Source organism: Trichosurus vulpecula, chromosome 9 (assembly GCF_011100635.1).
Source record: "Trichosurus vulpecula isolate mTriVul1 chromosome 9, mTriVul1.pri, whole genome shotgun sequence".
Taxonomy (NCBI): Eukaryota; Metazoa; Chordata; class Mammalia; order Diprotodontia; family Phalangeridae; genus Trichosurus; species Trichosurus vulpecula.
Window position 1 is genome coordinate 120,173,146 of NC_050581.1, and position 18,595 is coordinate 120,191,740.

Genomic DNA, 18,595 nt, shown 5'->3' on the forward strand with positions numbered 1-18,595 from the left:
GTTTTCATGCGGCTGGGTTTTTACTGTCTGGTTTTTACCACAAACAAAGCTTGCTACTTTTCATCTTTGAGAAATCACCTTCTGTGCTTACTTCCATATGGCTAAATGGTGATCCAGGTTGGGGACCACACAGAATGAAAGGACACTCACTGGGCAAGTCACAATTCCAACTGCTCCCCACCCCCCACCACAAAAAAAGAAAGAAAGGGGAAGGGAGCAAAGAAATTGTTCATGTGATATTCAATGCTCCCCAAAGAGTATCTTGGCAAAAGGTTGCAACATCAAGGATTAAGTGCTGACATGATGCCCCTGGACCTAGGAAAGGTTCCTCTGAGGTTTAGAATTTAATTCAACTCAACAAATGTTAAGCTTTTACTATGTACAGGCATTGTGCTAAGGTCTAGAGAAACATGTGCTAGGAGTCTTGGAGTAAGACAGCATGGGCTGGGCAGTTCTCATGCCCAGGGGAGAGACACGTGATCCAAGATCCCAATTGGGAATTAGTGTAGTCAAAGGAAGTGGGGACAGGAAGCAGGATGGGCAGGATACAATAGAAGAATGCCAAACTCTCCCAGAGCACAGGACCACAGGGCAATGGACAGCAGCATCCTGTTTATAGAACAAAGGGAACTTTCTCCAGCATTCCTTTAGACAGAAAGATCAGCCAGGCCATGCTGGGTTAGGATTAATTTATCTTTCTTCAGAAAGCCAGCAAAAACCTCCCTGCCATACCCTTCCGGCCATCCCCACCCTCCTAAGCTAACCCTTGGGAAGAGGAAATGTTGCTTTTTCTTTAAAGATAATCCTAAATGAGTTCTAAAAGGTAAAGATTTTCAAGATCCTCTTTTCCAAAGCACTATACAAAATTATCCTGAGGGGAGGAAGGTCTCAGGAGAAACCTATAACCAGCCTTCAGTATTGCCCTTTACTAGTACCACTTCCAGAACTCTGCTCTGGTCTGGAATGTTCCACAGCCACAGTAAACATCCTCCATATGGGCTTTGTTTTATTCCAGGTTTGACTCTGGCCCCAGTACCATTTCACAACAAAAAAGGGCCATGGCTTAGTCATTTTTTGTTTTTTAATTATGGACCAACATACCTCCAGGGACCATGAATGCTGCTGGGTAACTTTCAGCTTGGCTCTCCAAAGAGGAAGCTAGATAAGACTCCCTTAATAACATACTTGAGGATCTTTGGATGAACACAAAGTGGGGGACAGGAGTAAGCATTTATATATCCTACTATGTGCCAGGCACCGTGCTTTTACAAATACCATCTTATTTGATCGTCACAATAACCTTGTGAGTTATTGTGAGGTGCTATTATTAACTTTATTTCACAGTTTAGGAAACTGAGGCAAACAGAGGTTAAATGACTTGTCCAGGATCACACTGCTGGTAAGTGTCTGAGGCCAGGTTTGAACTTCCTGAATCCAGACCAACCACTCAATCCACTGAACTGCCAGTTAATATAGTCCCTACTTGCCCCAACACTGAGTTTCACCTCTATGTTCCTTACTTCTGACTCACAAATTTCCTCTCATGTTCCCTAGATAGTGAAATGCTGGATGCTGACCTATCCAGATGGGATTAGGGAAGAAAAAACTACCAGGAGAAGCCAAGATTAGTTTTGGCTAAGAGACTCAGTTTATAAAAGTCCACAACAATTCACCAAGGTAGGTAGAATCATCCCCTCTTCCTTCCACGGGATACACTGCAGAGAGGTACATTTTCCCTGATACACTTGCCTGGTTTTCCTGACCACCAAGTGGGCTTATGACTGGTACGTTGGAGTCTTCCCTGACAGATATAGAAAGGAGGGCTTTTCATGGAATGTCAGAAACATCACACTGGATCAAAACAATGACTTGGTCCATGACAACCATTTACAAGGGTCATTTTTGGAGAAGCCTCAAAAGGGACATATCTTCTAAATTCCCAGCTTCTTTAATAACTATTAAGGATATGCTATCCCAGGTTTATCTATAACTTTGAACCAATTTATGCTTATCAGCCTTTACTATTTCTCTGGTAACTCAATTACTTCCTTACATGTTTAGTGAAGCTTCTGTTAACTGGTCTTCAAACAACTCTTGTCAAGCTACAGTAGACATTCAAGTTCTTGTGCTCCAGGAGTGATAAACACCCCAGCCCTCTCTAAGGTTATGGGGCTGCTTTTCTCTTTGTTCCTGCCTAGACCTGTCATGCTCTGTCCTGATTTCTGGCTAGTATGCTCCTCTTCCTTCTGTTTCAGTTTATCAATGTCTTCCTCCTTCCTTTTCCCTTATGGCTCCTTGCCCTCCACCCACCCCTAGACTTCTCCTTTACTTGGAGAATATAAAAATTTCATTGCTGTTGGCCTTAATCACAGAGTAATGCCCTCTGTCTATCCCTGGGGGTGGTTCTTCCTACTTCCACATGTCTCTTTAATGCAGGCTTCCCTGCTCATGAAAGGCTCAAAGATTTAGAGCTGAAAGGGACGTTAGGGGTCATGGAGTTCAACCTCCTAATTTTACAGATGAGGAAACTGAGGCCCTTGAGAGTAAGTGGCTAAGTTAGAACTTGAACCCAGGTATCCTGACACACTAAATCCCATGCCCTTTCCATTGTATGGTGCTTCCTGTCACACATCAGGTATCCAAGCAGAAGGCAACTGCTCCCAAACATTACCCATACTAGCTCACTGAACAAAACTCTGGAATCAGGTTTTCACCTTGAGAACAATGAATGACCTTGTTATCTTCCAGCAGGCCTCAGCTGCCACCTCCTCTCTCCAGCAGCTAGAAGGACCAGGTCCTCCCACTTCCTCAGGCAGCTGGTTCTACATTTCCAGCTGCTAACCAAGTCACTCACCAAGTCACCCACAAGCTGATTATCTTAAGCTCAATTCTTTACATGGCTAAGGACTCTGGGCCAATAAACCAGAGATGGAAGAAAGATGTTGGTAACAGATACCAGCAGGATAAACAAATCCTTTAAACAAAACATACAAATAGGTGAGATTCCAGAAAAGTATAGAAATTGTGAGCAAAAATATCTCAGCAGTTGGATTAAAGAAGGACCAGATCGTGTGGGGAAGGTACTGGTGAGGTATGCATACATTAGGCTTCGGTTGTTTATCTCCCAAGGCAGGCAGAGGCTGGCAAGTTTAAAAATTGCATCTTCAGTGTTCTCCTCCTCCTACTGGAGGCTCTGAGCCAACCACAAAGGACCTACCTGTCACACACTCTCGAAGAGAATTTTCTAGTAGTAGAAACATAATTTATAGAAAGCGACACTGAGAAAAGTATTACAAGCACTGCGTTCTGCAGTACCGGCCCGCTCCTACCTCTCCATGCCACTGTCATCTTAAAATATGTGCTCCTAAGCCCAGGGATCCAGCAAGGTAGGGGCAACGTCCGAAGCCCTGTCGGGGGAAAGCTGAGCGGATGCGGAGAGAGAACACCAGTGGCCTTTTGGGGAGGCAGGAGAACCCACAAAGCTCCAGCCTGGCCCCGGAGCCCAGCTGGGTAGGGAAACAGGAGGGTGTGGGGGGATTTCCTTAGCCTGAATAATCATGGGGTTGCCGCTGCGCTCCCTACAGCCGGCCTGCGTGGCATTTCTCTAGCTCGTTGGGCCGCCCACCCCACTCCATCCCACCCCCGAAGGGCCCCAGAGAGCGGGTCAGTTTCTCTCCAGGGCCAGGCCTAAGTGAGGGTGACAGGGGCCGCCTCCCCTTCCACAGGGCGGAGTATCCGGGAATTGGGAAGGGGGTAGGCAGGATAGGGGGAGGGGGAAGAAGAGTAGCGGCAGGAATTTCCCTAGGGCTGCACAGGCCTTAACCCTTGAGCTGCCGGCTCCCACGGCCCCCCTCCCCGCCTGGTCCGGCCTCGGCAGCCGTCTTCACCTGGTCGCGGCGGGGCTTGCGGGCCAGCGAGGTGCGCGCCGTGAAGTACTGCTCGAGCTCCGAGTCCGAGTCTTCCTGGCTACAGTAACCGCTGCTGGTGGTGCTGCTCCAGGTCATCTCGAAGGCCGGGGTCCCGGCGTCTGTGTCGCTCATCCCGCGCCTTCCACTCGTCCCCCCAAGCCAGAGGGAGCGGACACCACGGGTCTGGGGGCCGGGGCCGGCAGGAGGAGGGGGCGTAGGCGCCGGGTTGGGCTCGGAGAGAGGGACGGGGGAGCCTTGAGGCGGCGATGTTCGGGTTCGGGACCGCAGGGGCACGAGGCGAGCCGGTTACCCAGAAGCTAGTCTCTGTATGTGCACTAGTTGGAGCGAGCCGCGGCGGCCGTTAGGGTTGAAACGTCGGCGAAGTCCGTAACCAGAGCCTACCCGATTGGGGCACACGTCTGGGCTCCGCCCTGTCCCCACTTCAGGCGGACCCCGCCCCCTCCCTCCCCTTTCCGGTGGCTGCCGACCGGTCCCCCACTCCCGCTGACTTCATCGCCCAGGCAGCTCAGCTCAGCTCCGCGAACTGGGTGGAGCGTGCCTGGCTCGGTCTGGGGGCCGGGCATGCCGCGTGGAGGCCCGCGGGCTAGGACCCGGGCTGGGCTCCAGCTTGCACCCGCGCAATTAAGTAAGGAGTCACCCTGGGGCGTTCTAGGCAGGGGCTCTTGGTCTCTGTCCTCTTATGCCAGGGTGCCCCAGCTGGCTCCTTGCCGAGGTCCCCAACAGGAACGGCCTCTCGGAATCACAGCTAATCAGAATCGGGAGATCACCTCTACTAATTCACCAGCCCCCCTCCTCTGACGGTGAGGGAAACTGAGGCCCAGAGAAGGGTCTGGAGTTGCTCAGGGACACAACCACTCAAGCCTTAGATTGAGCACTATGCCTTAGAACCGAATATCAACAACTGCCATTTTTTATAAAACTTTAAAATCTACAAAGCTTTTTAGCTCCATTTTATAGACGAGAGAGTTGAGACTCAGGTTCACAAAGCCAAAAAGTATCGTACAGTATTAGAACCCAGGTTTCTTGCCTCTCAGGTTGGGGGCTCTTCCCCTTCCACCACGATTGAGGGAAGCTTCATCTCCAATTCCACACAAAGACCATATCTTCCTCTCCTTTCTACTCTCTCTCCTCTTAGTCCTAGACTTTCAGAACTCAGCTGAAGAACCACCTTCTGCTACATGGAGCCTTTCCTGATCCCTCTCTCCCATCACCATCTTTTGTGTGTATCTTGTATGAGAGACTGGGGCTTTGTAGCTGGAGAGCTGACCTCAGTCTGGAGATCTGCTTCAGACACACCGGCTGGCCAAGCTAGTGCCTCCAGACAAGTCTTTGAGACTAGAAACTTCAGAGAAAGTGCCACCTCACCTGCTTTCCTCTTCCAGTTCTTTATTGATCTCACAGGTCCATTTCCTATCTCTTGTATACAAATTCTAGGTCCATGTCACTGCCCCCAACAGGATGCTCACTCCTTAAGGTCAGGAATTTTCATTTTCATTGTTGTAAGCACAGGGCCTATCCCATTCTATAGGTGTTTAATAAATTATTGTGGATTTATTCCTGGACTTTCCCTTCCCTACTAGGGTTGTTGTTCAGTTGTGTCTGGCTCTTCATGACTCCATTTGGGGTTTTCTTAGCAAAGATACTGGAGTGGTTTGCCATTTCATTCTCCAGCTCATTTTACAGATGAGGAAACTGAGACAAACAGGGTTAAGTGACTTGCCCAGGGTCAAACAGCTAGTGTCAGGCCAGAATTGAACTCAAGTGTTCCTGACTCCAGGCCCTGTGCTCTATACACTGTTTTACCTAACTGCCACCTAAGGAAAGGGATCAAAGCCTTTTTTCTCTTTATATCAACTTTTGTGTATCCAACTGAAGTACTTAATGTTTGTTAAGAGAATGAATCTTCTCCACTCACACATATGTAACCTGGGCTGGTCTGGAAATGCCCAGCTCATATATAGATTTAGGACTGGAAAGAACCTCAGGGACCATATAATCCAACCCCTCCCTCCACCCCCATTATACATATTAATAAACTGAGACTTAGGAAAGTCACAAGAGTAGTATCAAAAGAAGGATTTGAACTCAGCTTCTGACTCCAGAGCTTTTCCCCGTGAATCACTAGGTGGAAGGTAGCTCTATAACACCTGAATTGTTTCGTTAGTGTTGTTAGCGTTAACTGCATTTTATTGACGCCGCCTGAGTAGAGAAGTGGCATGTAGTAGGTCACACTAGTAATAAGAAACTGAATCAAGATGAACAAGGAGATAGGCTCAAAGGAACACTGAATCTTGGAGTCAGAAGATCTGGGTTTGAATCCTAGACTGCAGCTTCTGACCTTTGTCTCTCTGAGCAAATCACCTCTCTGGGCTTCAATTTCCTCACCTACAAAAGAGGGGGTTAGACTTTCATTTTCAGTTCCATTTTAATAGTTCAAATTTCATCTCAACATCCTGCTGGCATTTCAAACCCAGCATGTCCAGAAATGAACTTATGACCTTCCTCATAAATCTTGTTCCACTTACTACCATGGGACCAGGGGCAAGAAGTCATTTTCCTTTGATGGGCCTTGATTTCCTTATCTGTAAATGAAGAGGTTTGGAATCAATGATCTTTAAGATCTTTTCCAACTCTAAAAGGATTATCTTGACTCAGGTACTTTCTGTTAATGACACTGTGGCATCCTCTCGGTCACCAAAACCTCTGACGCCATCTTTCTCTCCCATTCCTTCCACCACCAACCAGTCGATGAGGCCTGTGAAGTTTACTTCCATAAGCATCTTGAAACTGCTCTGTACTCTTCAAGAAAATTCCATCTATAGGGGCAGCTAGGTGGTGCAGTGAACAGAGCACCAGCCCTGGAGTCAGGAGGACCTGAGTTCAAATTCAGCCTCAGACATTTGACATACTTACTAGCTGTGTGACCTTGGGCAAGTCACTTAACCCTAATTGCCCTGCCTTCCCGTCTCCAAAAAAAAAAAGATTCCAGCTGCTTCTCCTTCTCCCCCACTATACTCAGTTTCTTAAATGTACAAGCCTATTGATCCCAAGAGGAAGATCTCTCTCTTTCTCCAACAGATACTTCCTGCTCCTTCCCTACCTGAAATTTCTTCATGTTTCAGTGGAAAGGTACCTTACAGGCTATATCATCTAACTCCCTCATTTTATATATATATATGGAAAATGATGGGGAAGGGCACACAGAACCCAGGTCTCTTGACTTCTGATACAGGATTCTTCCCACATGACCATGTCTTTGGACCATGAACTATCCTACTTTCCTCCTCCCTTTTTCTATATGCACATAAGAATAATAAAAAGTTTATTTACATAGTACCTACAAGATGCCTTCCTCCCGTGATTATTAGCATTAACTGCATTTTATTGACACCGCCTGAGTAGAGAAGTAGCATGTAGTAGGTCACATTAGTAATAAGAAACTGAGTCAAAATGAACAAGGAGATAGGCCCAAAGGAACACTGAATCTTGGAGTCAGAAGATCTGACTGAATCCTGGACCTACAGTTTCTGCCCTTTGTCTTTGAGCAAATCACTTCTCTGGGCTTCAATTTCCTCACCTCCAAAATGAGGGGGTTGGACTACATCATGGGTTCAGAACCTCTTTTTTGTTTATGGACCCTTTGGGTAGGCTGGTGAAGCATATGGGTCCCTTTTCTCAGAATCATATTATTAAATGTACAAAAAAACCCCAGAATTACAAAGGAAACCCATTACATTGAAATACAATTACAAAAAAAGGTTTTTTTTAAAGCAAACTTATGGACCAGGTTCTTAACTACTGACCTAGGTGATCCCTAAGATGCTTTCCAGCTGCTATGATCCATTGGTCTTTAGCATCCAAATACAGCCCTGGCTGCTTTAATCCCTGTCTAAAATAGCTTCCTGCTTTATTCTACAACTGTTCTCCTGCCTGCATTTTCTGGATTTTTGGGTGCCAAGGAGTCTCAGAAGGCCTTCCTGATGGGGGTGGAGGGGAGTTGCCATAAAGGGCAGCTGTCAGGTCCTGCTTGTCAAGCTGGCTGCTGGAACTCTGAAAAGAATGATGAAACTGTTGATAATTCAACTGAAAGGCTTTGTGGCTGACTCTCTTGAGCTCTCAGGATATGTCTAGGAAATGGTTTTAGGAGCCCAGTAAGTGCTTTATAAATATTCACTGACTCCCTGACATTGAGAGAGAAGCTGGTCATTTAGGCAGCTGAGAAGGCTGGAGGGTATCAAGACAGCAGGTTCGACCTGGCTGCCTGGCCAACCCCAGTCAGTGATCACCACTGGCTACACCAAGAGAAGTTGTGTAAGAAGATGATGTAACTTGATTTCTCTTTCTCCTCAGAGATTGAAAAATGTTCAAGAATGTTCTACAAATGGCTTTTGTATGCATCTGTTCCTTTGTGGACAAGACAGAAGAGCTTCTGGAGGAGAAGAAAATTCGGATTCTCTCAGAGATGGCAGCAGCCTACTTAAGCTACTTCAGATGTTAATATCATTACATTTTCCTTTATTTCCTGTTAATAAATTCCATTATCTGTATGACAAAAGAGTGAATTCTTTGGGGGTTATGCTAAGAAAGGAAGAAGCCTGGATATTCCAAATTGGGGAAGGGCACAGGATCCAAGGGTTCTCTGGAAGAAAATAATCTAGTCCCCAAGATTTTTTTTTATTTTTGCCTTTGGTTATTAAAAATATGTTTTACTGACGCCTTTCATCTTTGTATCACAGTCATTTCAATGCCCCTTTCAGACTGAATCCTCCCTTGCAATGAAGAAAAACAATTAAGCAAAAAAAAAAAAAATCTGAAACTGACCGCTTGTGAAATACAAGCACGTGAAAATGTATGTTATTCTTTCCTAGTTAGTCTCCTGCCTGTTGGAGGGGGGAAGTTTGTTTTATTTTCTATTCTCCAGGATCATCACTGGTTTTTCAATTACTCAGAGTTCAGCTTCCTTATAGTGATCTTTTCATTTACATTGTTGCAGTCATGTATTTTGTCCTACCCTGTATCAGTCCATAGAAGTCTTCCCATGTTTCTCTGAATCCCTCATAGTTATCAGTATGTACTCCACAGTTTTTTCAGTCATTCCACAATGAATGAGCGCCTAATTTCTTTCTGGTTCTTTGAATAAAGGATGAATATTTGGATATATATTGGCCTATATTTCTTTTACTTTCTTGGGGTATAGGAGCAGCAGTAGGACCTCTGTCAAAGAGCATGGACAGTTCAATCAGGGTGGTTGGGCCATTTTATAGCTTCACCAATAAGCCATGGGATATGCCTATCTTCCCCTAGAGTCCCCAACACAAACTCTTCCCATCTTTGGCCCTTTTTGCCAATTTGCATGGAGTTGTTTTGAGTTACATTTCCCTTACTCTAAGTTACCTGGAGCATGTTTTTATGAGATCATTATTATAGTTGGCAATTCTTTTGAGAAATGTTTATATCCTTTAACAGCTAATCAGTTAGGGATCCTCTAGACTAAAGTGCAGAAACTATGCATGCTGATGAAGGCTGGGAAAGCTGGGGACATTTTGTGCATTTGTAGTTTGAAGTTTAGACTTCAAGTACCATCAGGTGCCTAGAAGAAAGCAGCTCCATAGCAGCTGTTCCAGGGCTATTCATTAGTACATAAACACTGTCTGCTATAGACCCTGGGAACATCTGGCACCTACTCTAATACAGAACTCCCAGACACTGACTTCGTTAAAGTGTAGCAGCCTTGGTTAACTGTTGTCACTGCTCTAAATCAACTGTCTGTTAATCTTAATGGGATGGTGACCAATGAGAAAAAGGGAAATGTGTACTCGAGAAATCAGAGCCTCAGAGAGGCACGAATTTCCCTAATGCTGTGATGCTCCATACAGGTAGCTAAGTATCTGCTCCATTTGTGAGCCTTTGTCTAGGTGTGTCTTATCCTTTGACATTTTGGGTGAGGCTATGGTGCCAGCTTCAAGTTCATTCTGGATCTGGGGCAAGATCAGCAGACACTCGACTAGATCAGTCTGCTGACTACTTTCTTCCTCCTTGTGTTTGGAAAGAGAACAAACTAAGGCTCGTGTTATGTCAACACAAGATCCTGGGAGTGCAGCAGTGGCGGGTTATAAGCCTTAGTCAATTTGGACTCATCCCCTCCTCTGGCTGGCAAACTCCCATCTTTTCCTCCCATAATCCCTAATAATTCATCAGCCAAGGTGAAAGCCCCACCCCTGGTCACCACTTTTGAAACTTTCATTCCCACCCCCATTAGTACTATACCTCCCTAGGCTTTATTCTGTTCAGCCCTACCCTTCCATTGTACCCTCCATTACCCCATTCTATTGTTAATAAACTTTCCATCATTCTAATTGACCAACTGTAATTTGAGGGAGGGCAAGTTGGACGCTGAGCCCAAGAACCCTAACCACTGGCTGCTGAATCCATCATTAAAGGGAGCTAGCCATCCTTGCCACCAGCAGCATCAAATTACTGACCAAGTGCTGCTGAGAGGCAGGGAATAGCCAAGCCTCATAGTCCACTGGTCTGATCCACTGGTTCCAGCCCAACCCCCACAGCCACCGTCGATGGAAGCAACTCTTGTGTAGATGTGACTTGGCAACCTTCTCTGCAGATGCTTCAGGTGCTGAGGACCTTGGAAAAGAAAGCTCTCACTACCAAAGTCCTTAGCACTGTCAGACAGTTCAACATCAGAAATGGGTATCATTTTAGCAGTGGAAATATCATTAAAGAAGATGATTGCCTTCTGCTCTGCTGCTGTACCCTGGGAACTATGGGGATCTTCTATCTGCTCTGCAGCTGAGACCTCATTTATATTACCCTCCATTAGTATGTAAGCTTCTCGAGATCTAGGGACTGTCTTGCTTTAACACAGTGCTCCACACAGAATAAATGCTCAACAAATACTTTTTCAAAGTTGGGGTGGAAGCCAAAGACCTGTCTCTATCATCATGATGGGTGTCCAGTCCAGCTAATTAAAAAGGTAAAAGATAAAGGAAACAAAGGAAAAAAGAGGAGAAAGTCACTGCCTCTGATTCTAGTATTGGCTGCTTGAATTTTATCAAGGGAAATGAAGTTTTGATTGCTGGCTTTTGTGACAAAGATCATGCCACCGATTGATATTCCTGGATTTTACTTAATGGTGGCAAATGTGACTCGTGTTTCTTTTTTGGGTCCTATGCAAAAGCAAGAAAGAAAGACTCCTGTGGCTGCTTCCAGAGCTCCAGCTGTGGCTGCTTCTGGTTCCAGGCTCGGTGGGAGGAATCAAGTGGTGGATCAGAGTGGGAGTGCAGGGAGCACTTTGCTGGCTCAGAGGCAGGGTTCTCTTGCTTTACTCTGCTTGAATCTGGGTCACAGTCCTAGTTGGTGGTTTTTGGGAGAGGAGGAGCGCTGCTGTGGCAGAGCTTGCCATGTAGAAGTAGTGCTGAAAACAGTAGCGCAATGCCCCAAAGCTTGGGACAAAGCACTCACCATTTTAAAGCCAGTCATATCCTGACAAAAACCTCAAGGGTCAAGTAGTTGGCTGGGAACATGGCCAGGCAGCGAAAGACTCAGACTGTTGAATCTTTTTTTGGTGACAAAGAAGATCAAAACATACAGCTAGAAGAAGTCAACAGAGTCAAAGAACCCACATCGAAAGCCTCCAAGAAAAATATGAATTGGTCTCAGGCCATGGAAGAGCTCAAAAAGGATTTGGAAAGGCAAGTAAGAGAAGTACAGGAAAAATTGGGAACAGAAATGAGAGTGATGCAAGAAAATCATGAAACACAAGTCAATGACTTGATAAAGGAGACCCAAAAAAGTATTGAAGAAAATAACACCTTAAAAAAATAGACTAACCCGAATGGCAAAAGAGCTCCAAAAAGCCAATCAGGAGAAGAATGCCTTAAAAGGCAGAATTAGCCACATGGAAAAGGAGGTCCAAAAGACCACTGAAGAAAATACTACCTTAAAAATTAGAATAAGAATGCCTTAAAAGGCAGAATTAGCCACATGGAAAAGGAGGTCCAAAAGACCACTGAAGAAAATACTACCTTAAAAATTAGAATGGAGCAAGTAGAAGCTAGTGACTTTATGAGAAATCAGGAAATTATAAAACAGAACCAAAAGAAAGAAAAAATGGAAGACAATGTGAAATATCTCATTGGAAAAACCACTGACCTGGAGAATAGATCCAGGAGAGATAACTTACAAATGATTGGACTACCTGAAAGCCATGATCAAAAAAAGAGCCTAGACATCATCTTTCAAGAAATTATCAGGGAAAACTGCCCTGATATTCTAGAACCAGAGGGTAAAATAGAAATCGAAAGAATCCACCTATTACCTCTTGAAAAAGATCCTAAGAAGAAAACTCCTAGAAATATTATAGCCAAATTCCAGAGTTCCCATGTCAAGGAGAAAATATTGCAAGCGGCCAGAAAGAAACAATTTGAGTATTGTGGAAACATGATCCAGTTAACATGAGATCTAGCAGCTTCTACATTAAGGGATTGAAGGGCTTGGAATATGATATTCTGGAGGTCAAAGGAGCTAGGATTAAAACCAAGAAATCACCTACCCAGCAAAACTGAGCATCATGCTCCAAGGCAAAATATGGATTTTCAATAAAATAGAGGACTTTCAAGCATTCTTGAAAAAGAAAAGACCAGAGCTGAAGAGAAAATTTGACTTTCAAATACAAGAATTAAGAGAAGCATGAAAAGGTAAACAGGAAAGAGAAATCATAAGGGACTTACTAAAGTCGAACTCTTTTGGTTGCATTCCTACATGGAATGATGATATTTGTAACTCATGAAACTTTTCTAAGTGTAAGAGTAGTTGAAGGGAATATGCATATATATATATATATACACATATATACATACATATATATACATATATACATACATATATATAATATACACACACACATATAGACAAAGGGCACAGGGTGAGTTGAATATGAAGGGATGATATCTAAAAATGAATAAATAAATACAACTAAGGAGTTAGAGAGAAATATATTGGGAGAAGGAGAAAGGGAGAGATAGAATGTGATTAATTATCTCACATAAAAGTGGCAAGAAAAAGCAGTTCTATTGGAAGGGAAGAGGGGGCAGGTGAAAGGGAATGAATGAATCTTGCTTTCATAAGACTTGACTTAAGGAGGGAATAACATACACACTCAGTTGGGTATCTTACCCTATAGGAAAGTAGGGGGGAAAGGGATAAGAGAGAGGGGATGACAGAAGGGAGGGCAGAGCGGGGAAGAAGGTAATCAAAAGTAAACACTTTTGAAAAGGGCCAGGGTCAAGGGGATAAAATTGAATAAAGGAGGACAGGATAGGATGGAGGGAAATATAGTTAGTATGGAAGTGTTTTGCATAATGATACATGTGTGGCATATGTTGAATTGCTTGCCTTCTGAAGAAGGATGGGTGGGGAGGGAAGAAGGGAGAAAATTTGGAACTTAAAGTTCTAAAAACAAATGTTCAAAAAAAAGGTTGTTTTTTTACATGCAACTGGGAAATAAGATATACAAGCAATGGGGTATAGAAATCTATCTTGCCCTACAAGAAAGTAAGGGGAAAGGGGATAATGAGGGGGAGTAGGGTGCAGACTGGGGAAAAGGGCAATCAGAATATATGCCATCTTGGGTAGGGGGAGGGTAGAAATGGGGAGAAAATTTATAACTCAAAATCTTGTGGAAATCAATGGTGAAAACTAAAAAATATTAAATAAAGAAATAGAGAAAAAGTAAAGAAAAAAAGATGTGTGGTTGTGAATGGGGGAAGTTGATCACCAAACAAGGGATAGAGGTATTACAAAAGACATAAAAATAAAAGACCATTAAAATTATAGAACTCTTCATGTTGCCATCTTAACTGGAAGTGCTTACTTAAATCAGAGAAAATTAAAAAGCTTTTGTACAAACAAAACCAATTCAGCTAAAATCAGAAGCTGTCATGTGGGGAAATATTATTGCATTAAATTATGCATTAAATATTATTAAACAAAAGAATGCCCAAGATGTATAGGCAATTGACAAAAAACATTTAACACCGATAGCAGAGGTTCTTAATATTTTTTGCATCATGGGCCCCTTTGGTGAAACCTGTGGATCCCTTCTCAGAACAGTGGTTTAAAGGCATAAAATAAAACACACAGGATTATAAAGGAAACCAATTATACTGAAATACAGGTATCAAGATAATTTTTTTAAAAGTTCATAGAGTTAAGGACTTCTGACCTATTGCCATTCTCCAATGGAAAAGAAACTAGTTTTCAAAAGACTTACACAAATTATACATAATCTAAGGAAAACATGCTCCAAATAATAAATATTAAGAGAGATCCAAATCCAAACAAGTCAGAGGTTTCATTTCACACCAGGAAAATTAGCAAAAATGACACAAGATGGGAACTGTCAATGCTGGAGGGAATACTGGTGGAGACATGAAGTGATCTGACCATTCTGGATATCAAGTCTGAATGATGCAGTAGAAGCAAAGATCCCCCTATTTCCCCATTCTTGTTCCAGAAATGCTACTATAAGAATAAGATGAGAGAGAAAATAAAGGCATAAACATAGGCAAAGAGGAAACAGAACTACCCTTATTTGATAATGGCATGGTGGTTTTACCTATATAACCCCAGAGAATCAGCAAGTTTTCATTGTTTTTTAATGCAACCTTCAGGACCCCAAATGGTTCAAATGGAAGGACTGATCTGTGAATGAGGATAGGAGAGAGGCAATCATCTGGGTGGCTTAAGGACAGCAGAATCTCAGACTTGGGACTTAAGGTCACTGAACTGGAGGCTTCTGAACTGTTCGTGATGTCATTGCTCTCTGTGGTTCTGCCAACCTCACTGAGGTCCTTGCTGTTACTACTGCTGTCCTTGGCGATGAGTCTTTATCCCTTCTTCTGATGGCAGCACTCCCCCATGTGGATGACTTTGGGATCCATCTCGTTCTCCACAGAGATTAACACCAAGTGTTTGCCTTTCTCTTTTGCCTCCAGATGCTTTCTCATCTCTTCTACAATCTAGGTCAGATTGCATTTTGTAGGATATATATTGTCAATGTTTGCATAGTGTGTGGGCTCTGCTTCACTGATCTGGAGAACACTGATATGCACATGTAAAGCTGCACAGTTACTTTTCCTGATACTCAGATAGACATATTGTACACTGAAGTCTTTGACCTTGCATGGCCCTTCAGGCCTGATCCATGAGCTCCCATGTTAGGCAAAGCAAGAAGTGTGAACATTATACAGATATGTTTCTGGTGGATATCATATGGATCTTTCTTGATCTTGGCTAGGATGTACTCCATGAGCTTCCCATTCTCATCCTCAGAAACATGAGAGAACTGAGCCCATGATATGCCATGGTAGACATAGTATTCTATGATAGTTATCTGGGAGGTGCAGCTGGTTAGTGTTGCATATTCATCAGGTCCACTAGATGGGAAGAGGGTGGAGTAAAGAAAGAAAGACCAAGTGGACTTGGACTGTGGTCTGTCTTTGGATAAGCCAAGAGATTGTCAGCCTACAATATGTGTCATTTAGTGGCAGAAAGACAGAGATAGGCCAGGGGTGGGGACAGGAATAGAGAAGATGATGGCGGGGGAGGGGCGCGGTGATTCTTATCCTCATGGAAGAATCATGGAAGAGACACTGAAATCCTCTCTATGACTAAAAGACATGGACCCATATCCTTTATGGGTCTATAATTGGGAAAGTTAGCTCCTTCATGGCTCGGACTCTTTCTCTCAACAAATAAACTGAGACAATCACAGGATACAAAATAAAGTAGAAATCATCAGCATTTGTATGTAGCAATAACAAAATCCAGAAGGACATAATAGAAAGGAAAGTCTTGTTTAAACAACTGCAAAATACACAAGATATCTAGGAATCTATCTACCAAGGCACAATTAAGAGTTGTATAGATAACAATTACAAAACACTCCCCAGTAAATAAAGAACAACTTAAGTAAATAATTGAAGGGTGATTATTCAGTGCTAATGCCTGGGCCATGCCAATGTAATAAAATGATATTACCTAAATTAATTGACAGGGCTAAGGCTTTATCATTTAGACTTCCAAGGGGATACTTTATAGAGCTAAAAATATACAGAATAACATGTAATAAAAAAATGAGAACAAAATTTATTTAGAAGAACAAAAGGTCTAGAATCTCAAGGGAAATAAAATGCAGGAATGAAGGAACAATAGTGCTTGCCTTGTATTATAAAACAGTTGGTACTGGATAAAAATAGAAAAGTAAAGCAGCAAAACTAACTAAATAAAGGGGAATCAGAAACAATTTAACACAGTGCTCAATAAACTCAGGAACATAAATTACGTGGGGGAAGAACTCCATACTTGAGCAAGAAATGCTGGGAAACCTAGAAAGCAGTCTGACTGAAACTAGGTTTAGACCAGTAACTTACATTGTACCCCACAATAAACTAAAAAATGAATATGTAGCATGAATAGTAAAAGTCATGCCACAAGAAAAGGAAAGAAAATATATCTTTTAGAGCTAAAGGCAGAGGGAGAATTCTTTATAAAACAAGGGATAGAGATGATCATAAATGACAAAATGACTTTATTTGTATGAAATAGAAAGTTTTGGCATGAACCAAATCAATGCAACTAGGATAAGAAGGGCAGCTTTAAGGGATTAAGACACAAAACTTTGCATCAAATATCTCTGATAAGGGTCTGAAATCCAAAATATATAGGAAACTTAAAAGAAAAGAGTCATTTCCCATTGAATAAGTGGTCAAAGGATGGGGATCAGAATCAGAAACTACTAAAATCATGAAAGAATATTAATAAGAGAAAGACAAATCAAAGTCATTCTGAGGCTTCACTTTATATTTAGCAAGTTAAAGGTGACAAAAATTAGGAATAGTCAATGTTGGATAGGCTGTGTAAAGACAGGTATACTGATGTACAATTGGTGGAGCTGTGAAGCAATTTAAGCATTCTGGAAAGTTAATTTGGAATTATGCTAATAAAATGACTAAAAGGCTCATACCCTTTGACCCAGAGATCCTGTTGCTAAACATATACCTCAAAGATGAAAAGAAAGCCCCGATATACACTAAAATACTTACAGCAGCAGTTTTTTTTTTGTAGTAACAAAGAACTGGAAACAAAGCAGATGGCCATGAATTTTTAAACCAATTCTCACACATGAATGTAATGGCATATCATTGTAATGAATATCAAGACTACAGAAGCATGGAATGATTTATAAGAATTGATGCAAAGTGAAGTAGACAAAACCAGGAAAACAACAAACACCACAACAATGTAAACTGCAAACAAACAAATGAAAAAATCCCCCCCAAAACCCAAACCAAAAAAACCAACAACACTCTTGCAGGCTATTCAGTTGTACTGATAAAGCTTGAGCTCAAAGAAGAGATGAAAAAACATATCTCCCTTCTTTGCAAGGGTGTGTATACAGAATGTTGTAAGGTTTGGTTGATATGTTGGTTAGCTTTGCTCAAATGTTTTTGTCCCTCTGTTCGACGGTTCTTTAGATACGGGAGGGAGGATGGATATATTTGGTAGATGGTTTAAAACCAAAAAATTATCAGTAAAGTTTAAAATTTTTTTGAATTATGCAAGAAAAGTGGACTAAATTGTCCCTAACCTTTGACTTAGCAATCCCATTACTAAATATATGCCCAAGAAAGCTGAAGATGAATATAGAAGTTAAATATATATCCAAATATTTCAAGCAGCACTTTTTTTGTGGTAGCAAAGAACTGGAAACAAATCGGGTGTCCATCAAATGGGGAATAGTTGAAAAAGCTGTGGTATATGAATGTAATGGAATGTTATTATACAGAAAGAAAGGAATACAGGGAATTCAAACATGGGAAGATTTATATGAACCAACGTATAAGTACTGTACTAGGAATTAGGGATCCAAAATAAAAAAAAAAAAGAGGCATCTATGTGATAAATCACTGGGCGTCAAGTGAGGAAAACCTAAGTTAAAATCTAGCTTCAAACACTTCCTAGTTGTATGACCCTGGGCAAGTCACTTAACCTCTATCCACCTCAGTTTCCTCAGATGTAAAATGGGGATAATAGTAACACCTACTTCCCAGGGTTGTTATGAGGACCAAATGAGATAAGATTTGTAAAGTGCTTAGCACAGTGTGTGGAACAGAATAAGAAATGCTTGTTCCCTCCTTCCTCCCCCAGAGAACCTTACAGTCTACTGAATTGTTAGATCCATCTTCTCAGTAGAGAAGAGGTAGCCTATAGGTGTGAACTGTTGCCCATGCAGTCAGATGCACTTCTATTGGTTTGTATTATTTAACTTTGCTGCTCTTGAAAGAGAGGCTGGGGGGGCGGAGGGGGGAGTTATTATTGGGAAGTGACTGTGGTATATACACACATACATATAATTCATTTTAATTTAAACTTAATTTAATTTAATTAATTTAAACTTAAATATATAAAGAAAAAAAGAACATTTCCATGTATACAGCACAACATAAAAAGAGGATTCACTAAAAACCATGAATTTACCTTTCAGTTTATTTTATTTTGAAAAACTATATAAGTCTTACACATTATTTTAAAAACGACTTTCTATGCTATCTTCTAAATTTCTTTTGTCCTCTGCTTTGCCTTTTTTATAT

At 42.2% G+C, this 18,595-nt stretch overlaps 1 protein-coding gene across 2 annotated transcripts in view; it reads right to left on the minus strand.

Moving 5' to 3' along the window:
* The window catches only part of RASSF1 (Ras association domain family member 1), a 35,463-nt gene that overhangs the window by 4,827 nt on the left and 12,041 nt on the right, over nucleotides 1–18,595 (minus strand). The window contains exon 1 of one of the 2 annotated variants that reach the window (XM_036738687.1): nucleotides 3,888–4,295. The exons of the other annotated variant lie outside the window; for it this stretch is intronic. Within the exon in view, the coding sequence (XP_036594582.1) occupies nucleotides 3,888–4,040 (153 nt within the window). The 5' untranslated portion in view covers nucleotides 4,041–4,295. Of the gene's footprint in view, nucleotides 1–3,887; nucleotides 4,296–18,595 lie in introns of those variants that run through there. 2 annotated transcript variants of the gene reach the window in all.